This window comes from Emiliania huxleyi, assembly GCF_000372725.1.
Source record: "Emiliania huxleyi CCMP1516 unplaced genomic scaffold EMIHUscaffold_288, whole genome shotgun sequence".
Taxonomy (NCBI): domain Eukaryota; phylum Haptophyta; order Isochrysidales; family Noelaerhabdaceae; genus Emiliania; species Emiliania huxleyi.
Window position 1 is genome coordinate 1 of NW_005199870.1, and position 23,405 is coordinate 23,405.

At 65.2% G+C, this 23,405-nt stretch overlaps 7 protein-coding genes across 7 annotated transcripts; 3 read left to right on the forward strand and 4 right to left on the reverse strand.

Moving 5' to 3' along the window:
* Positions 1-2,519: 2,519 nt before the first annotated feature.
* Positions 2,520-2,927, forward strand: EMIHUDRAFT_116328 (hypothetical protein; the record flags this gene model as incomplete). Its single annotated transcript, XM_005775955.1, has 1 exon — positions 2,520-2,927. The coding sequence occupies one exon, from the start codon at positions 2,520-2,522 to the stop codon at positions 2,925-2,927; it is 408 nt and encodes a 135-aa protein (XP_005776012.1).
* Positions 2,928-5,929: 3,002 nt separating this feature from the next.
* EMIHUDRAFT_444048 (hypothetical protein) lies at positions 5,930-8,220 on the forward strand. The gene is made up of 7 exons (XM_005775956.1): positions 5,930-6,042; positions 6,176-6,496; positions 6,581-6,682; positions 6,766-6,999; positions 7,236-7,309; positions 7,492-7,580; positions 7,655-8,220. Exons 1-7 carry the CDS (start codon positions 5,965-5,967, stop codon positions 7,819-7,821), a joined length of 1,065 nt encoding a protein of 354 aa, XP_005776013.1. The 5' UTR covers positions 5,930-5,964; the 3' UTR covers positions 7,822-8,220.
* Positions 8,221-8,558: 338 nt separating this feature from the next.
* Positions 8,559-9,611, reverse strand: EMIHUDRAFT_239397 (hypothetical protein; the record flags this gene model as incomplete). The annotated part of the gene is made up of 1 exon (XM_005775957.1): positions 8,559-9,611. One exon carries the CDS (start codon positions 9,609-9,611, stop codon positions 8,559-8,561), a length of 1,053 nt encoding a protein of 350 aa, XP_005776014.1.
* Positions 9,612-10,633: 1,022 nt separating this feature from the next.
* EMIHUDRAFT_631924 (hypothetical protein) lies at positions 10,634-13,988 on the reverse strand (the record flags this gene model as incomplete). Its single annotated transcript, XM_005775989.1, has 3 exons — positions 10,634-12,208; positions 12,366-12,518; positions 12,666-13,988. The coding sequence occupies 3 exons, from the start codon at positions 13,986-13,988 to the stop codon at positions 10,634-10,636; spliced, it is 3,051 nt and encodes a 1,016-aa protein (XP_005776046.1).
* A 179-nt stretch (positions 13,989-14,167) lies between these two features.
* On the reverse strand, positions 14,168-14,949 carry EMIHUDRAFT_239399 (hypothetical protein; the record flags this gene model as incomplete). The annotated part of the gene is made up of 2 exons (XM_005775958.1): positions 14,168-14,185; positions 14,257-14,949. 2 exons carry the CDS (start codon positions 14,947-14,949, stop codon positions 14,168-14,170), a joined length of 711 nt encoding a protein of 236 aa, XP_005776015.1.
* Positions 14,950-15,552: 603 nt separating this feature from the next.
* EMIHUDRAFT_239400 (hypothetical protein) lies at positions 15,553-16,581 on the forward strand (the record flags this gene model as incomplete). Its single annotated transcript, XM_005775959.1, has 1 exon — positions 15,553-16,581. One exon carries the CDS (start codon positions 15,553-15,555, stop codon positions 16,579-16,581), a length of 1,029 nt encoding a protein of 342 aa, XP_005776016.1.
* A 3,098-nt stretch (positions 16,582-19,679) lies between these two features.
* On the reverse strand, positions 19,680-21,933 carry EMIHUDRAFT_457955 (hypothetical protein; the record flags this gene model as incomplete). Its single annotated transcript, XM_005775960.1, has 5 exons — positions 19,680-20,131; positions 20,255-20,434; positions 20,634-20,705; positions 20,814-20,949; positions 21,134-21,933. 5 exons carry the CDS (start codon positions 21,931-21,933, stop codon positions 20,039-20,041), a joined length of 1,281 nt encoding a protein of 426 aa, XP_005776017.1. The 3' UTR covers positions 19,680-20,038.
* Positions 21,934-23,405: the final 1,472 nt, after the last annotated feature.

Consider the following 23,405-nt stretch of genomic DNA (forward strand, 5'->3'; position numbering starts at 1 on the left):
GGGGGAGGGGGGGCAGGGGGGTCAGCAAGCGGAGGGGCAGCCGCGCGCATGCCAGCGCCTCTTCTCGCCTGGCAGCAGCGCCCCCTCCTCCTCGAGCCGCTCTCGCACGGCGCACAGCTCGCGCAGCTTCTGGCGGGCGAGGTCCGCCACCGAGGGGAGGTCGAGCTTGGACTCCCACGCGGCGATCGCCGCCGACGTCACCAGCCAGAAGGCCAGCTGCTGCTGCGGCGCCCCCCCCGCCGCCTGCACTGCGGCCCCGCCCTCGACCTCCGCCACGCCGGCCTGCTGCATGCTGCCGAGCAGCTGCCCGAGCCGCTGCTCCGCGGGGCCAACCTCGCGGAAGAGGGGCGCGTCGAAGCGCAGGCCCGCACGCACCGCCGCATCGCACAGCGCCGACCGCTCCGCGCCCGCCGCCGCGTCGCCGAGGTTCTTTGCCGCGAGCGCCTGCGCCGTCAGCTTGTACTGGAAGCGGTAGTCCATCAGGTCGCGGTTGGCGGCGGCGAAGGCGGAGAAGGCGGCGTCGTCGCCGAGCGCGGAGGAGGCCGCCTGCGCCACGCTGCGGAACAGCTCGCCGTAGCTGGCCGCCGCCGGCTGCGCGAGCGACGCAGGCACGCGGAGGTCGGCGAGGCGGCTGCCCGGCGCGGCGAGGGCAAAGACGTCGACGGGCGGAGCCTGGGAGGCCGGGGCCGCAGCCTGCCTCTTGGGCGGCGGGGGAGGCGCCGCCGCCGCCGGCTCTGCCTTGCCGAACCCCTTGGGGTCGTCCTTCGGCTTTGATATCTCGACGGCGGCGTCTCGCTTCACCTTGCGCCGCACGCCCGCGAGGGCGGGCGGCGCGCGGCGGGCGAGGCGCGAGGCAAGCAGCAGCCGCGGACCCACCAGGCCCGTCGGGCAGGGAGAGAGGCTAGACGTGAGGGGTAGGCAGACCACCAGGAGGTAGGCAGACCAGGAGCGAGGTAGCCCCAGCATTAGCTCGACGAGCAGTAGGAGAAGAATTCCTACGGCCAAGAAACTCGCACTGCCTCCCCGCGCCCCCAATTTAAAAAAAACTAGTGTGGGACCTGCGGCGGTACCCGTCTCTGTTGTTCGGGCAGTGAGAGAGACGCAGGATCTGCAGACTGCACGCCAAAGTGGGCCACTCCGCATTTGCATTTTGGTTTTGGGTTGTCGGAGATCATCCATCACGCATCAGCTCTCATGTCTCATCACAGTCAGTCACGTCAGTCAAAGCAGTCGTGGCACGTGGAGCAGTCGCTGATGGCAACGGCGCCGCCACACGCTCCGGACGACCCCGACACACCGACACACCACGCACAATGGGAGGCTATCGCGCACGATCGGGCATCGCGCCGCAAACAACTCGCCGCACAGATGGGGGGGAGGCAGAATCCCACACACACCGGAGCAGCACAGACACCTTACACGTCAGCGCTCGCTCGATGTGGCCGGCGCTCTCCCCTCGGTCCTATCTCGCCTTTTCAACGGCGGCGTGCGGCCACGCGCCGCGCCGAGCCGGTCTCGGCGGGAGACCTCGGAGCCGCACGCGATGCGGGCATGCGCGATGGCTCCGTTGGCTCCGTGCCTAAGGCAGATCGATTAGGGTGTGAGCTGGGCAGCCACCGTTTCTGTACCCGCTCGATCACGTGCAGGCCGTCGGAGGCCGCGCTGGATGGCCCAGGGCCGGCGGCGGTGAAGGCGTCCGTCGATGAAGGGATGTCGTCGAGGGAGCCATCGTCCTCCGCGGCCGGTGCACCGGTCCAGTTGTCGGAGTCCGAGATCGCAGTCGACTTGGAGAGTGTGTTCGGCCCGTTGACGAACTCACGGAATGTGAGCGACTTGGTGCACGCTGGGTCGAGCATCATGACTCGCACCTCATCCTGGGCGAGGAACTCGCCCAGGGACCAGCTGTTGGCGTCGCCGGTTTGATCGAGCTGCATCCACTGCATGGTTTCGTAGTCAAGCGTAAACGCCCAGGAGTTGGTGCCTGGGTGACTTGCTGATGAGAGCGCCTTCCAGGCGGGTAGTCGTGCCCCTCACCTAAGGTCATACGGCGGCGTCAGAGGGGGGGGAGGGGCGCGAAGCGTGAACATGGAGGCAAGCAGGTGGTGGCTGCACCTGGCCAAAGCCGGCGACCTCAAAGTTGTCGTAGGTTGTGCGGGTATCGCTGAGCGTGAGAGGGACTGGATCGGCAGCAACGCGGGCGGCAGCGGCCGGAGAGGCCGGAGAGCCGTCCGACGGAGGCCGGTCGTGCATCGGCGCGTCGGCCGTAGGGGCCGGGGGGGCGGCGGCATCCATGTGTGTAATATATATTTATATATCGCTGCGGGTCACTGCGGGCCGACGATTGTGGACTGATCGATCGTCGGCGGGCGGTGGAGTGTTCAGCTTTTACGTTCTACGTTAAAAGAGCGTCGGCGCGGACACGAGAGACTTATAAGGGTAGATCAAGCGAAGTTTCCGCCAGCTTGTCGCATCGGCCTGCGAGCCGGACCTCCATCGGTCGCCGTACACCGACAGCAGCCATGAGCGCCGAGTCACGTTCCCTGCGCCGCATCGGCGACCGTTCGACGGCCTTCGACGAGAGCGGCCTGTCGCACGAGGAGCGGCTCGACGTCGCCCGGCGCCACGCCGAGCAGGTCTTGGCCGACCGGGTCCGGCAGGCGCCGCGGACGGCGGCACTTGCAGAGGCGCGGGGGCCGATCCTCAAGCAGTCGGCGCTCATCGGCGCCGCTGCGGGCTGCCTAGGCGTCGCGGGCGCCAGCCGCGCGCTCTCGCGCCGCCAGATGCTCACCGCCCAGCGGCTGCCTGCCAGCTCCTTTGTGATCTTCGTTTCCTTTTTCATGCCCTTTACGTTTGTGGCCAACTTCTCGCGCACTCGACTGCAGAAGCGAGCTGCGTCGCGTGTGGCGGAGAGTGAGGGCGTCAGATGAGGTGCGGTAGGTGTTGTGTGGCGATGCGGGATGGGATGTGACGGGAGATGAGCCGGGTATGGTCCCCGCACTCGTCCGGAACCCGGGGAGGAACCTCCGGTGAGCTGCGGTCCGTGGCTCCGTGCTGGTGTGGTTTGACATAGACAAAAGAAATTCTTCAGTCTCCACCCCCCTCCCGTACTTAATCTCCCGTTATATGCCCCCCCATTAGCATTACGCTCCGGCGTGCCCGTCAGGGGCGGCGGGACCCCCCCATCTACAGTACTACGGATGATATTGCTAAAAATCTCTCTCTCAGATGATATGCGCATCTTGAGATAATATGCATCTAAGATGCACCCTACTTGGACTGCACACTGATCACTGACACTGTCTACTTGCCTATTTGATCGAGCATCTCGATGGTTTTTTCAAAACTAAAATGCCGGAGCATCCTGGGATGCTCGAATCATCTGAAGATGCTTCGCATCCCAAGATGCTTGGCATTTCGAATGATTAAAATGCAAGTTAAATGATAAAGACTTGAGCGGCGTGTGAGCCCTTGGATCAAAGTTTGGAATGGAGACTGTGAATCTATGCTAATTTCAGTTGCTATTGCTAAGTCGTAAGTGAGATGTGACTAACTGCTCTGTCGTCTGTGGAATACTACTGATGGTGATGGAACTGGGAGCCAGTGAGGGATGGGCTACCCGCGGGCCTAGAAGGTCCACAGGAGGTTCCACCTCGGGGACTAGGGTGTATCCGCAACTTGCGCAGGGACGGACCTAGTGATATGCTCGTAGCTGCCAGCTCCGTGAGAGAGATTTTTAGCAATACCAAACAACTCTAACACTCACACATCATTTGTTTTGTTTTGTTTGCTCCCGTGCGGTTGCCGGTTCTCTCTCGTGCTGAGGGAGGGTGTAGAGGATGTAGAGTGTAGAGCGCTGTAGACTTAGGGGCCCCCTAGGCTTAAAAGGGTGGGCCCTGGGGCGCCTGCGGCTTAAACGGCTTAAAACGAGCCTAGGCCCGTTTTAAGGCTGCCTGGGCCGCCGATTCCTCAAACGGTCTTAAACGCTTAAACGGTGCGGGAGAGCTCCTGAGGTCGATGGTCCCGGAGGAGCTCCCGGTAGAGACGCCGGAGGCCGGGTAGCTGGCTACAATCAGCTAGCCTAGCAGCTAGCTGCACGCGTCCCCTATGCATAGTATGGCTCCTGCCAGTGCACCAGACTCTTACAGATGTGTCTTCAGAGGGGCGGTTTTTTGTGCCTAATAACGGCAGTATTGGAGAAAACGGCGCGGAACGCGGCGACGCATGCCGGTGAGGCCGATTTTCTTAAACGGTCTTAAAAGAGGGACCCCCGTGCCTGCAATCTCTTAAATGGCAATTTAAGCCCCCAAACCTCCTCATTTCTCAACCTAAGGCTGTAGAGCTGTAGAGCTGGAGAGCGCTGTAGAGCTGTAGAGCTCTACATCCGGCGCGTGACGATGTGAGTCCGATGTAGAGCGATGTGGAGGCGCTCTACAACGTGAAATCTCTACAACAAGAGAGAGCAAACGAAACAAGTTCAACCTGCTTCTCCACGAGACATTCGGCGGCGGCTTCTCGCCGCCTGCAGTTGCAAAGATCAACCGCCTTGCGCGCAAGGCTCAACGCTCGGGCGCGTTGACCGCACCGCGTACCCTCCCCACTCCCGCCTCTCATTTGTGTCACACCACGCGGAACGCATCTCCATCGGCATCGCTTCGGTGAAGGGGGTGAACCGCGCCATCCTCGATCGCCGTGCAAAGCTCGCTTCCGAGCTCTCACGCCGCGCGTAGGGCCCTTAGGGGCCTAGACCCTAGAGAACACAACCCCCTCTCCCTTATCTCCCAGTAAGCTAAAAGTACGTACACTGAGTAGTACAACAAACAACTCTACATCATAAGCGGCGAACGAGGCACGGTCGCTCTCCGACATGAGGCGCGTTGCACTTGCCAGTGCTGCCCTGGCCTTCTGTCTGCCCGCCCAATGGGTGGCAGGTGCCTCTGCTGCTGTGGCATGCCTCACGGCTGCGACTGGCCGGCGCCTCGGCGCGTCAGTTCGGCTCAGCGTAGCGATCGTGGCCAGCGCAACTCGCTTGGACTCAGCGCTCAGCCAGGAGCTCCCGCACGCGCTCGCTGGCGCGAGTCATGGCGCATGCAACGCGCAGCAATGCTCGCCTCGCCTCGCGCAAATGCGACCGTCCCTCGCAGCCGACAGTCCACCGCCTGCTAAAGAAGCACAGCGACGAATGCGGCACCGGCGACGCATGGCAGGCTGGTCATGACGCAGTTATAGGGTGTTGTGTGCCGTCAGAGTGACTCTCTGTGTGTCAGGGGTAGTCAGGGCCGTCCATCAGAGCTCCAGTAAGCTCGGAGACACCCCATTAGCGCGGCTCGACCTCTTTGAGTCACTGCCTTCCTGGCGATTTGGCTGTAGAGCCTCTACAACCAACTCTACAGCAAAATCGCGCGCGCTCTACATCGCTCTACATCGGACTCACATCGTCCCGCGGCGGATGTAGAGCTCTACAGCTCTACAGCGCTCCAGAGCGCTCTACAGCTCTACAGCTCTACAGTGCTCTACACTCTACATCCTCTACACCCTCCCTCAGCTCTCGTGTTGCCTGTGGTCTCTCTCTCTCTCTCTCTCTCTCTCTCTCTCTCTCTCTCTCTCTCGTCCATTTGAAAAAGAAAGAAAGAAAACAGTGCCGCCAAAGGAGTGTAGTGCCAATCCGAGCCAGTCTGCAGTGCCGCCAAAGGAGTGTAGTGCCAGTCCGAGCTGTGTGCTATAAAATTCTTTCGCGATTCGGACTGTGTTGGAGGAACGACGAACGTCGTCAAAGCGCGGTGAAGGACAAAAAAATAATTGTGTATGCGTCGAGGGCTGGCGAGGTACTTCCAGCCTGCTGTGAAAACAGCTGACGCAGTCTCGCCGAGGCTCGCCCCAGCATCTCGGGTTCCCTCGAAGCTTAAAATTCTTTCCCGCTTCGGCCCCTCGGCGAGGATCGGCCTTCGCACCTCTCTCGCAGTCGGAATGTTGTCTCGTGCCGTGACGCGCGCCGCTGCGCAGCGGGCGCCGCTGGGTGCGCGTGCGATGAGCGGTGTCACGCAGGTCCGCACCGCCTCTTGCCCCCCCTTGGATCCTTCCTCCATCGCGGCCACGGGGGCTTGCCTGGCGGCTGCCGGGAGCTCACTCGGTCCTGCGCTCAGCCGTGGATACCTGGCCGCTCCCACGCCCTTTGTAGATGACTGTGCGTGACGCGCTCAACGGGGCGATGCGCGAGGAGATGCAGCGGGACGAAAACATCTTTGTGATGGGTGAGGAGGTCGCGCAGTACCAGGGCGCCTACAAGATCACAAAGGGGCTGCTGGAGGAGTTCGGCTCCAAGCGCGTGGTGGACACCCCCATTACCGAGGCGGGGTTCACGGGGATCTGCACTGGCGCCGCGTACGCCGGCCTGAGGCCAATCTGCGAGTTCATGACCTTCAACTTTTCGATGCAAGCCATCGACCACGTCATCAACTCGGCTGCAAAGATGTACTACATGTCGGGGGCGCAGATCAAGGTGAGCCACGCAGGGGGGTGGCGGAGGGGCGCATGTCGCCGCCTACAGCGCGCCCCTTACCGATCCACGATCCGCACCCCGCAGGTCCCCATCGTCTTCCGCGGACCGAACGGCGCCGCAGCGGGCGTCGGCGCGCAGCACTCGCAGTGCTTTGCCGCGTGGTACGCGCACTGCCCGGGCCTCAAGGCGCGCCCGCCGCTCACCCCTTCCGTTGGCCGGCCGAGCCGGACGGCCGAGCGCCCCCCCCGTCTACCCCCCTCCTTCGCCAGGTCATCGCGCCGTACTCTGCGGAGGATGCGCGCGGGCTGCTCAAGGCTGCGATCCGGGACGACAACCCGGTTGTCTTCCTCGAGAACGAGATCCTGTACGGCATGTCCTTCGACATCGGGCCCGAGGTGCTCGACAAGGACTTCACGGTCCCCATCGGCGAGTGCAAGATCGAGCGCGCCGGCTCAGACGTCACTCTCGTCTCGTACTCTCGCGGAGTGCACACCTGCCTCCAGGCCTGCCACAGACCTTCCCAGAGACCTCCGACACACCTCCGAGACACACCTCCGACACACCTCCGAGACACACCTCCGAGATACCTCCGAGAGACGCCTCCGAGACACTGCCGCGGAGGCTGTTTTGCGGCTCTTCCGAGACTCCAACCGGAACAACCAGCACACCTCGGAGACACACCTCCGACACGCGCGCAGGCAAGGGCATCACATTCGTGTTGTCTGCTACGCCTCCCTAGGCCGCCGAGGAGCTCGCAAAGATGGGCGTCGAGGCCGAGGTCATCAACCTGCGCTCGGTCCGCCCTCTTGACCGGTGCGCGATCCCACCACCTCCCTGACCCTGACCCTAACCCTACCCTGACCCTAACCCTAACCCTGACCCTAACCCTCACCAGAGACTGGACCCACGCACATGCACATGCACATGCACATGTACAATATGTGCATGTGCACACGAACCCTAACCCTAACCCTAACCCTAACCGCCGCCCGCAGCTTGACCATCATCGAGTCAGTCAAGAAGACGAACCGGCTGGTGACTGTCGAGGAGGGGTGGCCCGCCTGCGGCATCGGAGCCGAGCTCGGCGACTGCGTCTGCGAGTCGGGACGTGTCTTGCGAGTCTTCGGTCAGGAACGGGCCGATGGGTCTCACGTATAGGCGCGTGCATCTACGAGTCGGAGGCGTTCGACTACCTCGACGCGCCCGTCGAGCGGGTCACCGGCGCAGACATCCCGATGCCGTACGCCTCCAACCTGGAGATCGACGCCCTCCCGCAGATCAACAACATCATCACCGGCGTCCAAAAGGTGTGCTACCGCTTGTGAGCGAGGCGAGGGCGGGCAGGGGCTGGAGGCGGGCGGGAGAGGGTGTGAGTTGTGAGCGCTGCATCCCGCGCACGGGCGGTGCAGCGTGGCAGCCCGGGGGCAACTATTGAGGCGGCTGGCGCGACCTCGCTCGTGGGCCGCGTGGCGGCAGGTGGCAAGGGCGGCCTGAACCCGGCGCCTATCATGCATCAACACGCACCTGTGCGTGTGGGAGGTTGTAGCGACAGGGGGGGAGAGACGCGGGTCCGTCTGAATGACGTGTCTACTGTGCAGCGCCACGTCCACATGGGAAGGAGAAAAAAGTCGTGTCAGCGCGACTCTGTGATCTGAAGAGACTGGACCCACGTGCATGTACATGTGCACATGTGACATGACTCGGGGCAGACTCTAGTGACGCTCCCGGGACCCGGGAAAAAAGTGCGTGCCGGCGAGCTCCACCCCGCGACCTCCCGCCGCCTCCGACGACCGCGAGACATAATGCACACTGAACGGTCGCAGAGACCCTGGAGAGAGGCGCAGCGCCGCGCACAGAGCGGGCGTGGACGCCTCTCTGCGAGACCGGCACGAGCACTGAGAACTGTGACACGGCTCTCCGCGGTCTCGGTATAACGTGTGACCTACACGTGCATATGAGAGGGGCCACATATGCATGTACATCATTTTTAACGGGCGGGACAGAGCGCCGTGCAGCCTCCACCTCTCCCCTTGCAGCTCTATCCACGTCCGACTCATCAAAGCTAGAAGGAAGGGAAGAGGTCGAGACCTCTCTGCCAGCGGCGGGCTAGCGCGTAGCCCACTGCCGCCCCACCCGCGTGCGCACTCGCATCGACGCCCCCGCCACCGTGCCCAGAGGACGAGGCGACCACGTCGACCACGAGGTAGAGCAGCGCCGCGTGCGGTGCCGGCAGCTCAAGGCCGTACACGTGCACCAGCGCTCGAGGGTAGAGGGCGGCGTTCGCTGCAACCATCGCCATCGCGACGCCCGACGCGCCGAGGGAGCCTGCGCGGGATGGGGAGGTGCGGGGGGTCGGCCAAGCTGAGCGAGAAGAGAGGGACGAGCGGGGCGCGGGAGGGCCGCCTTCCTTCGGCCGCCCGCCGAGCACGCCGTTCCAGAGGAGCGAGGCTGCGGACGAGGCGAGCGCCGCGGTGAGCATGAGGGCGAGGAGGTCGCTGCAGCCGAGGGTGGCGTGCAGCAGCGGGCCGAGCTGGAGCAGGTGGATGCAGTTGTGAAGTAGGTGCGGGAAGGCCGCGTGCGACGCGTTGGCCGTGAGGAGAGTCCAGACGCGGCCGCGCTGCACCGCGTCAAGCGAGCAGACTGCGTGCCGCACCATGCACCTCGGGCGGGTGAGCCAGAGGAGGTGAAGCAGTACCGAGAGGAGCACGAGTTGCTCGGCCGGCTCGAAGGAGGACGTGCACATGTACGACGCCGCCGACGCGGCAGCCGAGCCGCGCGCTCGCCGCGAAGACGGCAGCACGGCTGCAAACGCGGGAAGCTTGATCCACGTTCCGAGAATGCCGAGGTAGTGGTTTCCACTCAAGGATCCGAGGCGGAAGAGGCCGTACGAGGCCGACTCTGCGCCGACGCTCGCGTGCAGGCTGGAGGCAAGCGAGCTAAGCTTACCGAGAAGACCGCTCGGGTGCTCGGCCAGCGACTCGAGATGCTCGAGGAGTGAGCTGTGCGATGGCTGGGTGGCCAGCAGCGTGGCGAGGAGGGCGCCGGTCGCCAGGTACCGCGGCCAACGGGGTTTCTCGGCGACGATGGCGCCGTCCGCGAGGCGGCGGCCGCCCATGAGGCACGGCGGAAGACGAAGCGGGCAAAAGAGAATTCGCCTGCCTTGCGAACACCCACGCTTGGGCAGGGGGTGAAGAGGACCCCCTCCGCCCGCCGAGATGCCGCCAACCGGGAGTGCTCCGCCGCCACGCCCGACTAATGAACCCCCGGCACGTCAGAGAGGATTGCGCCGAGAGATGTCGTGCGCGAATTTATTAGAATGGTACGCTCTCTCATCACAAGCCTAGGCACGGGAAGACTGGCGCGCACTGGCACTAACAAGCGGGCAAAAAGTTTCCCGAGGCTTGCGCCAGCGAATGCAGAAGAAAAACGGCACTTACGCGCGTCCTTTTGAAACGAAAGTTGCCCGGCGAATGGGCGACGAGGGCGGGGCCGCAACTGCATGCCCGCCGGCTTGGCGAGACGGTCTACTCGAGTCGCACCGCTGTTCGATCCGGCCGAGCGGCAAGTTGCTGGGGCCTCAGAGCACACGGGCTCGCGGGGGCGCCTGCCCTCTGACGATCTTGATCGCATCACGAAACAACAGTGGCTCGTAGCGCGCAAGGCGGAGTGGGAAGAGGCGCTCAGACGCCGCAAGCTCATGACGTACAGCTTTGACTCCCCCTCCACGCTATCACAGAGGCTGGCAGGCCGGGTGATTTCGGAACAAGCCGCTGGCCCCGAGGACGTTGAGTGCGAATGGCTTCAAGCCGCACTCCTCCGACTGCGCCGAGAGCAGGCTCGTGAGCTTGCCGACTCCATAACGTTCCTGCAGGGAACGCCACGGCGGCCGCGGTCTGCGAGCGCCCCTGGCCTCGCCCGGTGCGTCGATGTTGATTGTACGACGAGCCCTACCTCCTCTCGTGCCGCGGCCGCCCTGCCAAGCCGAACACGCGGATCACGGTGCGTGGGAACCCTGCTTGACTCACCGCTTGAGAGTGGGAGCCCCCTTGAGCTTTGAGTTTCCCTTCTGCGCGTGTGTCTGCGACATCCAAAAAAAAACTTGGCCACTCAGTCTCTTAGAGTCTCGACTGGGGGAAACTACTGCACACCTCGATGCTCAAGCTGACTCTGACGGGCACGGATGCTGGCGAGGGAGTGGGACGCGGCGTGCCGGACGGGCAGAGGGCATGCCGGGGTGGCCAACACACGACGAAGCCGGTCCATGGCTGCGGGAATGGCCTCGCGCGCCGCGGCTGAGTCGCTGCTGAGTGCCTCGCCCAGCAGCTGCAGTGCCGTCGACGCCGGGAGCGAGCCCGCGTGCGGGTTCCGCAGCGAGAGGAGGACCGTGTCGTCCACCGCGCGGAGCAGCGCGGCCAGGAGCGCGCTCGAGCCCCTCCGGGGTAGCTGTGCCATCGCGGAGCTCAGGACCGCCGACGGCTGCACCGCGCTCAGTCGCATGGAGCAGGAGCGCTGGCGCATCCACAGAGGCTCGCTCAGCGGAGGCCCCGGCGCACGCAGCGACTCCTCGACGAGCCGCACGGCGGCGTCGATCGCGCCGGCGCGTCGCACGGAGTCGGGGTCGGGGCGGGAGGCGTCCGCGGCGCCCATGACGGGCTGAGTGGGCGCGAGGGGTGCCGGGCAGAGCCCTAGCTGCTGCAGCGAGAGGAGCGTGAGCACGAGCGAGTGCCAGCCGGCGGGGCCGAGCTCCTCGGGCAGCGCTCGCGCCACGGCAAAGGCGGCGAGGACGAGGCGGATGGGGCCGTCGGAGTAGGGATCGGAGGCGCCTTGCGACTCGTGGAGCAGAGGGGCGGCGACGCGCGAGCCGGCGCAGAGGGCACGCACGACGGCGTCGACCGCATCGCCAGCGCCGCCAGCGACACCGACGGGTCGCCCTGGGGAAGGGGGGGTGCTCGCCCGCAAGCACAGCATCAGCAAGCGGACGGCGCTCTGCCAGTCTGGCTCCTCGTCGACCAGCGGCGCGGGTCGAAGGCCTTCGTCCGCAGAGCAGAGCCAGAGGTGGCGTGCCGCGGCGTCGAGGGCGACCGGAAGAAGCGGCGCGGCGACAGCCTCGTCCAACTCCCGGGACGTCGTCCCGTTGCGCGCGCTCGCGAGGCGCCGTGGCGAAGGCGCACTCCTCCACCGCTGGCGCAAGTAGCGCCACCGCCACACGGAGACGGCGGGCGGCGAGGCTGCCTCTGGCGGCTGCCATGGCTGCGGCTGCCCTGGCGGCGGCCGTCCCGGCGGCTCGTCGTGCGCCTTGAGCTCCTCCGCCGCGACGGCGTCGTAGAGGGACCCCAGGTAGTCGGCGGGGACGTGGCTGGCCGCGCGGCGCGTGTTTGTGACGAACTGGAGCTTGCTCATCTTGCTACGCACCGACGGGTTGTGCTGGTCGACGTTGAGCATCATCACCGAGAAGGCGACGGCGTACACCTCGTCGGCGTCGCGGAAGGGGGCGTGCCCGTCCCCGAAGTAGGAGCGGGCGAAGGCTTGCATCAGCCGGTCTATCTTTTGCGCCTCGCCGGGGCAGCGCAGGGCGGCGAAGAGGAGGCGCAGTGCGTCGGGCAGGCTCAGCGCGCCAAAGTCGAACCGCGCGAGGAAGGCGGCGAGGGCTGCGGCGTACCTCGGCTCGGCTCGCGTGAGGAGCTCGCCCAGCTCGCGAGCAGGCAGGCCCTCCTGCTCGGCGGGCCAGGGGGGGGGTGCGGGAGGCGAGCGGGCGGCGAGGGAGGCCGGGAGAGCGGTGCGGGGCTTGCACGGCGGCGCCACTGCGGTGAGGGTGGAGGGGAGGCGAGCCCTCCTGCTCAAAGAGCAGCGCGCCGAGCTGCTCCCCCACCGCCTCGTCGCTCTCCCCGGGCCCACCGCCACCCACGAGCCCCGCCTCCTCCAGCATGCGAACAGCCTCCTTGCCGCGCCCCGCGCCCATCGCCTCGGCGACTCTCCGAGTGACTGCACGGCGCTCGGCCGCCTGCTGCAGCCGGCTCGGCGCCTATTCATCGATTGAAGGCTCATTCATGCATTGATCCGCCTCGTGCAGCCGGCCCGGCGCCTCGCGCGCCTCGTCGAGCGGTGTGTGCGCGGGCGGCGCCTCCGAAGTCCGCGCCTCGAGGCACTGGGAGAGGACCGAGGCGCACACTCGCAGCCGCAGCCCGCTCTCCTCGACGGTCTCGCGGCGCGGATCGCCAGGGCGATCGCCAGGGCGAGGCGGCCGCAGCGCGTCGCACACCTCCTCCCACCAGCCAGGCTTGTGCGGAAGGAGGTCGCCGTGTGAGACGAGGGAGCGAGCGGCCCCGGGCTGCGTCAGCAGCGCCTCCAGGCAGCGCAGAGCGTCCACGCGCCGGCCCAAAGACGACTGGCTCGTCGTCGGGCTCGTGAGCAGCGCGAGGGGCAGCTGGCGCAGGCCCTCTCCGATCTCGCTCCGCAGCGAGCTGGCGCATGGCAGTGTGTGGAGGAGAGGAAGGAGCCGCAAGGCAAGCGTCGAGCAGGCCGGGCCCCGTCGCCCCGCCCGCAGCACACCCCACAAGAGGCGCTCGCCCAGTGCTTCGCCCAGCGGCTCGCACCGCCGCCCGAGATCGCCCGAAATCGCCCGAGATCGCCCGAGATCCTCGGACCGCCGCCCCGGCGGCTCCGGTTCCGGTTCCGGTGGGGAGGCAGCCTCGGAGCAAAGCAAGGCCGAGAGCACACCGAGGCCGAGGGCGCACCGGCTCTCGGACGCGGTGGCGGCCCCGGGGTCGCCGGCCAGCCACTCCTCGAGCTCCCTCACCACCCACAGCCACAGCTTGCTCGCCGTCGACGCCTCTGCTCCACCTGCTCCCTCCGCCTCCCGCAGCTCCAGGGCGCGCACCGCGACGAGCGACGCCAGCTCGACCGCGTGGACGGGCGGCAGACGGCCGCTGAGCACGCCGTGGGAGCACGAGCGAAACACAGTGCTCGCGACGGCGGCCGCCGCCTCTCGATCCGCCTCTTCCGCACCGCCCTCGCCCTCGCCGAGGAGCTCGAGCGCGGCGGCGGCACACTCGCGCAGCAGCGCCACCGCCGCAGCGTGGCTGCTGGAGAGAGAGCCGTCGGCGCCCGGCACTCGTCCCAGTGGGTGCAGCAGCCAGTGGCGTGCCACGGCCGCCACTCTGGAGAGGGTGTCTGGCGTGCAGCGACTGCCAGCGGCGCGCAGCAGGCGCACGAGAGCCCACAGAGCGGCGGTTCGCGCCGGCTCCGCGGTCTCCGCGCCACTCGCCACGGCGAGAAGTGCAGCCGTGCAGCGTCCGCTCGCATCCTCTGCGCTGCTGGAGAGGAGTGCGTCGAGCGAGGCGTGGTCGAGGGCGCGGGCGAGGCGGAGCGGCTCTGGCCGGTCCGTCTGAGCACGCAGAGCATCCGCGACACGCTGCGTCTCGCAGGATAGCGCAAGGGTAGCGGACACGCGCGGACGTGTGCCACTGAGTGGCAGGACTAGGAGGAAGAGCATTCGTGTGGTTGCGGTACGCTGTATCGGCAGCAGGGCCTTCAGCGGCTGCGCCGCCCTCGCGTCGACTCGGTGGCGTGCACGTATTTTTCTTTTTGAGAGCGCCTGTTCGTTGTAAATAGGTCGACTCCCTTTGCTGCCACTCATAAAATCGTTGGGTCGCTTCAGTTCACGAAGCGCTCCTAGCCGCGAGTGTTGTCCTAGGGTGAGTGTCGCGGTGAGCGCCATGCGGATGATCCTGCGTGTCTGCCGCCGCTGCTGGTCCACCGACCGCAGTGCACGCCTCCTCGACGTGCAGGTACGCGTCGCGAAAAGTGGAGCCCCAGCGGTCGACGAGGTGGCACTCGTCGTAGGCCCAGGCGAGTATCTCTCCTTTGCGCGTGGCAAGCGCCCACTGCATCGCCGCGCTTCGAGCTGTCCACCGCCCGCTCTCCTTGCTCGCCAGCTCCTCGGGCGTCACGTAGACGATGCGCAGCTGCGGGTCGTACGCTATGGCGTGCGCAAGACTGCCCTCCGCAAGCTCGGGCGTGTCGAGCGGGGCGGCGCTGGGCTCGTCTGCTGCGGCAGGCGCCGCACCGTCCGAGGGCCGCCCGTAATGAGCGCCGTGCATGGCGCGCCCGACACTCCACCCGAGCCGCGTAAGCTCCGCAAAGTCGGCGTTCGTGCGCGCCGTCTGCTCATGGATGAGCTCGACCAGCGGCTGCAGGACGACGATGAGCGTCCAGTCGGGCGCCGCATACGCAGCCGCCTGGTAGGCGGCAGATTTTCCGGCGCCCGTCGCCGCGCAGAGGAGGACGTCTCCCCCGTCGGACTGCAATTGCAGCACCTGGCGCTGGTGGCTGTAGGCCTCGCGCCCGAGCGCGCGGAGAGCCGCGACCGCACGGTCGGCGGCACTCACGCCCGCCTCGCTCAATGCCGCGCATTGGTCGCTCTCCACAGTGCGAGGCCGCGTGTCGTCCGACATCACGCGCCGGGTGCCGCTCCTGAGACCAGGCGGGCGAGCGTCACCGCCGGGGCGGCGCCAGGGCGGCCGCGTGGCCGGCCATATGTGCGGCGAGCGGCGCTCGTGGCGGCGCTCCGAAGGCGGCGCCGGTGAGCACTGCGCGCGCGCGGAGAGGTCCGGAGCGCGGGCGCGATTGGGGAGATGCATGTGGGAAGGCCACCTATCGGGTCGCCGGGCCGTCGCGGCACCATCCACGCCGCTGAGGCGCCGACGCGGTATAGGGGGTCCACGAGCTGGGCCCACGGCATTCGAGTGCGAACAGCTAGGGAGGTCCCCCCGTGGGCCGACCCTCCGATTTTATGAGAAGAGAACAAAGGGAGTGAAATAGTACAAACCCAATTTTCTTTTTCATTGTTGTAGCCTAACAAAGGTACAAGAATCTGTCATTGCCGCCCAGGCCTCCTCCCGATTTTTTTGTCTCGAAGCCGAACGCATTTCTCAATTCAACTACTCCTCTTCGCATGTAGAATTTTACACAACAAAACTCCGTGTTTGGAAATCCGAACTCGGGAGGCGTCGTTTCGCGCGCTATCAAGGCCCCCTCCGGCTGCGGCTCGGTGACCCATGCGGGCAGCCTACCACGGGCACGGCACACCCTGGGGCTCGTCGGCGGGGAGTGTCCCCTTCGCCATGCAACGTGGTAGGGCGTCCCCCGACGTGCTTGCGCACGTGCAGCGTGCCGCCGCGCTCATGGAGGCGGACGTGCTGGCCCTCCCGGTCTCTGCCGACAAGAGGAGCGGACACGTCAACCGGGAAGGCCACTACCACGGCCTCGGCATTGCGTCGCGCGTCTGTGGCGCCGAGACGACGCCCAAGCCCGCCGCGCCAACCGGGCTGCGGGCGCTGCTGGTCTTTCTCCGCGCCCAGGCGACCCCTCCACTCCTCGCACGCCTCGGTCCGCTGGAGGCGTCGAGCCCGTTCGCAAGCCTCCTGAGCTCTATTCTGCGCCGGGGTGGTCTCTTTGCGCACCTGTCGGTCCAGGTCCACTCGGGTGGGACATGGGGTCCGGGATGGCACGTAGACCACCCCGTTTCATCACTCCACCTCGGCATCGCTCTGCATGGGCTGCGGACGCTCCATGCCAACTGCAGCGGCGGCGCATTCGCGCGCTGCCCCATCGCGGCGACAACACAGCCAGCGGGAAGCATATACTTTTCTTCCCCTGCCGCGTTTCAACACGGCGTTGTCTACCCCGAGCATAGGGGCGGTAGCTTTGCCGAGAGCATCGTCGCCGTGCAAGCGCGTCTCCTGTCAAACAGCAGCGGCGAAGCCTTCCGCCTCGACTCGGCTAAAATGGGCCGCGATGCAAGGACGACATTTGCCGCAGTGGCCGAGGCGCTGCTGGCGATCCCGCTCAAGCTGCCCTCTCTTGAGGAGCTCCGCGTGGCCGAGTCCCTGCTTGCCGTTGATGAATCCTCGATAGTTGCTGGGTACCGCGCGCCCGGAGAAGAAGCTTCATGCCAGGCAGCGTCAGCACATGAGGTGCGGCGGCGGTTGCCGCGGAATAACGCGCAACGTGGCACGGCCGCAGGGGAAGAGCGAGAGGTCGCGGGGATCGGCGCGTCGTCCCAGCACCGATGGGGCCGGATGTGAGGGGGATGGTGAATTGGTGATGTGGGGGGCAAAAGGCATCCGCATTAAGACGCACCTTCGCTGCATTCTCTTTTTCGTCTCTGTGAGAAGGGTCTGTTTTGCGTAACGCAGGGTTCGTGATTTCACAAGGAAAAACAGCGAATCGATTTCACTTTCACTTTCAGCTTTCACGACTTCGCGCACACATTTCATGTGAAACGAAATTTCACTTTTCCGAGCGAGTGTGAACGTGAATAAGGACGGATGCTCCCACCGAGCTCCGACACGCTGACACTCACTTCACACTTGCAAGTGTTGGCTCCACCAGCAGCAGCCAAGCGATGAAGGAGGCTCACGCTGAGCTGATGTGTGCACTAGACCAATATGAATATCTTGGCGTGCTGTGGGCGAATACGGTGCCGATGGTGGGATGAACTCTCTTAGCAGTCGAGAGTCGACTCTCGACGCATTGGGAGGGCGGCCGCGGCGTTGTAGGGGCGGCGGCGAGCTCCCGGTGGCAAATACTCGCCTCACAGTCCAAGATGGCGGCTCGCGTCCCCGGCCGTGCACCAGCGTGCCTCTCTAGTCCCGCCTGCCACCCAGATACCGAGGGCGGCGCGCACTCTTCGACTTGGGCTATTATCTGGCCTCGGGAGGGCGGCGGCGGCGGTGTAGAGGCGGCGGCGAGCTCCCGGTGGCAAATACTCGCCTCACAGTCCAAGATGGCGGCTCGCGCCCCCGGCCGTGCACCAGCGTGCCTCTCTCTAGTCCCGCCTGCCACCCAGATACCGAGGGCGGCGCGCACTCTTCGACTTGGGCTATTATCTGGCCTCGGGAGGGCGGCGGCGGCGGCGCAGGGGCGGCGGCGAGCTCCCGGTGGCAAATACTCGCCTCACAGTCCAAGATGGCGGCTCGCGCCCCCGGCCGTGCACCAGCGTGCCTCTCTCTAGTCCCGCCTGCCACCCAGATACCGAGGGCGGCGCGCACTCTTCGACTTGGGCTATTATCTGGCCTCGGGAGGGCGGCGGCGGCGGCGCAGGGGCGGCGGCGAGCTCCCGGTGGCAAATACTCGCCTCACAGTCCAAGATGGCGGCTCGCGCCCCCGGCCGTGCTCTGGTGTGTCGCTTGGGTCGCCTCTGATGCTGTGTCTCGTCTTAGCCAGAAAGATATCGAGATCGTGCGACGACAACCAACCCTAACCCTAACCCTTACCCTAACCCCTAACCCTAACCCTAACGCTAACCCTTGCCTAACCCGAAGAACCCAAAGTATTCACCGAGAGCTCGTGTCGACGGACCGCTGATTCCTCCCCATTTGGCTTCGGCCCAAACCGGACCATTCTCTTAGGAGCTGCACAACGCGGCTTGAACTCTCTGACTTACCCTGTTATCCTCTAACCCTAACCCTAACCCTAACCCTAACCCTAACCCTAACCCTGACCCTAACGACACGGTGCTCCTTAAGAGGTCGTGCGCGTCGCTGCCGACGCATCTCGCGTGTATGGTGTATTTGCAGTGTATTTGTATTTCGGCGGGGACGGCATTAAAAGAACATTGAGGCTACACACACGTCCTCGAGCGCCTGAGCCCCGAGCAGGACACACGAACTAAGCTGCTCTCGCACCTCCTCTCACTAGTTACTCGGTTGGGCTCTCTCCTTTCTATACTTCGTCGCTTTCACCCGCGTTTGGATGCAAACTTGTGAAATTTTCAGTGAAACGGGGGCGGCCGAAACGTTTCATGTGAATTCACATGTGAAAGTGAAAGGGTGAAATTTCACTCACGAACCCTGGCGTAACGTTGCTCGTCTGTCTGCTATAGCCGCAGCCACTCCCCCAGCTGCTCGGTGTGAACAGACGAACAGAGTTCGTGAACAGCAGGGAGTCCGCAACTCGAGATCCCTCGAGAGTTCAAGCGGAGTCGGCTGGGGCTATACCAGACAGCCCTAACGTTGCTTACACAAAAATGCGGTCACACGGACTGGCCGCCGCAAAACGTGACGAGCACGTGGCAATGACCGATGTCGGATGTGTGGGTGTGCGGGCCCGCGCGCTCCCGCGCGCCGCGCGGCCCCCGGCCCGCGAGGCACGACCGGCCCCGCGCCGAGACGCAGACCGTTGGCGCGCGGAGTCTGATGTCCGCAGTCCGGAGAGAGACACGCACACCGAAGTCGCCAGTGGCGGAGCGAGCGCAGAGCTCGGAGGGGGCGGGGCGGAGACGCGGGACGCGTCGCGTCTCGCGTGTCGGAAGTGTGGATCTTGTTTCAAAAATGAATCACGAATCAGGCCGGCCGCCACCACATCACAGGACGCATGGGGCTGGAGCCTGGACATGCCATGCATCGAGATCAGAGGTGAGCGGCTAGCAGAGTGTGGGCGCGGATATAGCATATAATGATCTAGCGAACTCTCTCTCGGGTCTGCTCTCTCTCTGACTCTTCGTCTTACTCTTAGCTCTTACTCCAAAATTAAATATTCTTAGCTTCGCCCTTGCCTCCGACGCTGGGGACAGAACCACACCAGTATCAGACCAGAGGGACTGCCCCCCTCCCCCACCTGCCCTGCTTACACAGGATAGCATGCCCCGAGAGCGGCGACATTTGGCAGGGGTAACCTGGGAAGGAGGTTTGGTTGTGCTTTTTTCTTTTTTGCTCTCGGGGGAATGTTCTCTCGGCGCCCATGGCCTTCTGAGGTTTCGTACTAATGACGTCCTTCTTGGCACTTCGGGCGTCGGTTGTGCGTATCTGTGGTGTCTAATTCCCCCGCTAATGTGTTACGGGTATCGGTCGCCGAGTGAACGCCACCTCTAGACCATCTGATCTACTCTGCTTACTTCGGCCGTCGGCCGCTCGGTGGTCGAGTGGCTTCCGGATCGAATCGGCAGCTTGACCCTTATAATTTTTTCACACCTGAGCGGGCCCAATTTTGCTCAGACGCTTAGCGCTTGGTGTGCGTTCGTTTTTTTCGTCACGGGTTTAGCTCTTACTCCAAGTACTCTACTCGTGTGTGACCCGCGTTGTAAAAAATGAGTTGTCGGTCTTTCGCACAAAAAGGCAAAGTCCAAAGATACGTTCCAACGCACACACTTCACCGCGTGTCGGTCTTGTATATTGACCTCTACTTTTGAATTACGAATTACGTCTCTAAATTACCAGTATGGCAAGTAATCAGTCACGTTAGTACACGTAGATCGCAGTTCCCTTGGTACGTAGTTCCCTTGCGCCTTGGTACGACATGCGCCCCCCGCCGCCCGGGAGAACAGATAACAAGGCACATGCACGTGCACTCCCCACGCTGCACACACCCGTCCAAGAGTCGCGTTTAACGTACGGCTACACAGGACACACGCCCCGATCCCCTATGTGCGCAGGCTTTACTGCGGCCCGCCTCGGCAGACCCCACACCCCGCGTGCTACGGCGCGTCCATCCATGGCCCTCGCGAGTCCCGCCTCCAGCCCGCCTCGGTCCCGCGCCTGCCGATTATAAGATGGCGCAGCACGACATGCCGTCGTCCCGACGTTCGGTCACAACCTCTGGGAGGGGCGGCAGCTGCGCAAGCGCCGCCTCGAGCACCTAGCACACGGGGGTGGCGGAGGGGTGGGCGGGAGGAGACCCGCGGCGGGTGTCCCACGCGTGTGGACGGAGGGGCGGAGGGGTGTCGGGCGGAGGGGTGTCGGGCGGGGGGGTGTCCGCCACCGGCACGACTTTCGCGAAGTCGGGTCTGGCCGCCGGACTTGCGGACCAGCAGGCGAGGACGGCCGCATGCAGCTCGGGCAGAGCCTCGACGGCGGCGGGCAAGGCGGCGCGCCGCCCTCCCTCGCACACCTCGGAGAGGTACGTCTTTGGCTCCATCCAGAAGAACGGCTTCTTGTGCGCCTGGGCGGTGCGGCGGCGCACGTCGAAGGGGGTGGGGCGAGGGGGCCGGGAGGAGGGGGCCGGGAGGAGGGGGCCGGGAGGAGGGGGCAGGGAGGAGGGGGCAGGGAGGAGGGGGCAGGGAGGAGGGGGCAGGGAGGAGGGGGCAGGAAGGAGGGGCGTTCGAGGCCGCAATGCGGGCCCTCCACGGGGTGCCGCGCGCCGTCAGCTCGAAGACCATCGACGCCCACGAGAAGACTTCAGCCTTGTGCGAGTACGGCTGGCAGAGTGCGACCTTGGGGGGGGCGGGGGAGGGGGGGGGGGGGGAGAGGTGGCACCAGTCGGAGGGGGGGAAAAAGGAGGAGGGGGTCTGCCTCGGCGTGTGCGAGGGGAGGCCGCCCGCCTCAGGCGCCATGTAGCGCAGCGAGCCGGTCTGCGCCGTCAGGCAGCGCCCCTCGCCCTCCTCCTCGCGCGCGGAGCGCTGCCACAGCTTGCAGAGCCCAAAGTCCATCAGCACGACTCGGCCGCCCCGCGCGAGCCTGTGGCGGCGGGGCGGGCGAGGCGTTGGGGCGGCGGCGGTGAGCCGAGTGGCGGTGCGGTGCGGGGGGGGGCTGGAGGGTCGGGACGGGCTCCGAAGGTGTCTGGGGAGAGAGGGCAGCCGGAGGGCAGCGGGAGGGCAGCGGGAGGGCAGCGGGAGGGCAGCGGGAGGGGCGGGCAGCTCACCCGATGTTGGTCGGCTTGAGGTCGCGGTGCAGGAGGCGGTAGCCGGGCATGTACTCGTCGTGGCAGTAGCGGAGCGCGCGTGCGATCTGCAGCGCAACGTCGAGCCCGCGCTGCACCGGCCACCGCTTCACCCCCTGCGCGCGCACCCACGGCATCACGTTGCCCGGGTCCTCGGGCGGCAGCTGCTTCGAGAGGGGTTCGACCAGCTCCAGGCAGCCGAACGGGACCGAGCCGAGCCTGCCCGGGTCGACCAGCGAGGGCCGCTGCCCGTGCGCCTTGAGCCGGATGACATTTCGGTGGCGCGCGCGAGACAGCACCGTCAGCTCGCGAAGCAGATCGGCGCACGCCACCTCGCCGCCCTCCCGGCTCCGCCTCAGCGTCTTGACGGCGCGGTCGGCGCCTTCTGCGAGCGTGACGTGCACCGTGCAAAACTCGCCCTCGCCCATCTTTGTCATGGTGTCCAGGTTCGGCGTGAAGCCGGAGCCTCCCAAATCGGACCACAGCAGCTCTGGCACCGCCGGCTGCTGCAGCGGCGCGAGCCCGGCGACCCACGCCGGGCCGTCGAGCTGCGTCACCGCCGTATTTGCGCCGCGCATGAGCTTGGACGCCGTCCGCCACGCCTCGCGGTTCTCCTCGCTCGCCGCCGAGATCGACCTTTCATCAACGAAGGAGCCGCGCTTCTCGACCAGGTTGCGCCTGACGCCGGCCGACGAGCGGCGGGCCGCGTACTTGTGCGCCGCCTCCTCGTCGTGGGCGCGCCACGAGCCGGGAGGTGCGGGCGCCTTGCCCGCGGTGGGCATATACACAAACGTCGTTGCGACAACCCTTGCGACAAACCGGAACGCGCCGACTTCCGAGATCAAGGGGTAGCACAAGAAAGGGAGACACATATGCTGATTTCTTCCTGCCGGGCCCGAGTCAGTCAGTCAGTCCTAGGATTCGAGGTTTTTAGGGGGTAGGGTACGGTAGGGTCAGGGCCCTGGCACCGCGAACATACCCCCCCCACCCGCACACACGCATGCTCCACGCACGCGCAGCAAGCGAGACCGAGAGGCCGTGGAAAACGCTTAAAATGGCACAGATTTACGATTTTCCGCGCGCTGCGCGCGCCGAGCACGGCCACGGCGCCAAAAAAGTGCTTGCCGGAGTCCGTTTTCAGTGGACGGACCCGAAAAAATTTCTTCGCCCGCGCTGGCGCGCGCGGTCAGTCAGTCCCCTATGTGCCACGGTTTTTTTGCCGTGCTACCCTGTGCCGAGATCCGGCACCAACACGGACCGGACGGTGTATGATGATGCAGCAGATGTCGGCGAGCGCCCCTTCGTCCGCCACACGCAGCAGATCTCCATGGCGGCGGTGGCGGGCGACGCCGAATCAAGAAGCCAGCTCGCAAGATGCGTACCAAGTGGGTCAACTCCCCTGAGCGTGCCAACTGGGTCAACGAAAGAAAACACACAACCCAAGGGAGGGATGGGAGAACGGCACGCCGCCACCACACAGGGATTTTAAGGAGAGGAGTGTGGTGCGCTAGCCGTCGCCCACCCTGGGGAGTCTGCCTCTTCGTATCTCTTTTCGCAGTCTCTCGCCGCTTCTCGCTGCAACCTTCATGCCACCTCGCGGCCGTCCCACTCTCGTCGGTCTCTCCCTTGTCACTTCCTCCTCTGTCGCGTCGTTCTCTTCTGCCTCGTCCTGCGACGCCGCCGCCTGCCGGTCCCTTGTTCTCGCGGCTTCTTTCGCCTTGCGCAACTCCGTCCTCCTCGCGGCGTATCCTGGCCCCTCGAGTCTATCAAGCTCCCCTCGCGCAAGGACCACATTTCTGACTCCCACTCCGATCATTTGCCTACACGTCATGTTGTTGCTCAGGTCCACTCTCTCTTCGAACACTCGTGCCTCTACGGATGATGCCGGCGCTGGGGTCCCCTTCGGGTGCATCGTGACATCTGACAACTGAATTTCCACTGGTTCGTCCTCCTCCGAGTCATCTTCCCCGTCCTCCTTCCGCTCGGCCCTTCGCTCGGTACGTTCGGTGTGGCTCACCCTCCATGCCGTGAACAGGCGCTTTATCCACCCTATATTCTTCTCTCGTTCCTCTGCCCTTGCCTTGGTCTTGTCGTTGTTTCGCACCCATGTCTGTATGGCAATCGAGGCTGCCTTCCCCACTACCTGAAGTTCACTCGTCACCTCTCCCGCGAGCTCCCTTCTCTTTCTTTCGGGTATGGAGTCCGTGAGTGCGGGTAGCGTGCAGGCAATCACGGGTGCTATTTTGTCGTACTC

What these genes read in the sequence shown, in the direction of transcription:
- EMIHUDRAFT_444048 (XM_005775956.1), top strand. Translation starts at nt 5,965, where the DNA reads ATGTTGTCTCGTGCCGTGACGCGCGCCGCTGCGCAGCGGGCGCCGCTG. An exon ending in TGTCGGGGGCGCAGATCAAG is followed by an intron (nt 6,497 to 6,580) that starts GTGAGCCACGCA and finishes CGCACCCCGCAG; the next exon opens with GTCCCCATCGTCTTCCGCGG. An exon ending in CGCACTGCCCGGGCCTCAAG is followed by an intron (nt 6,683 to 6,765) that starts GCGCGCCCGCCG and finishes CTCCTTCGCCAG; the next exon opens with GTCATCGCGCCGTACTCTGC.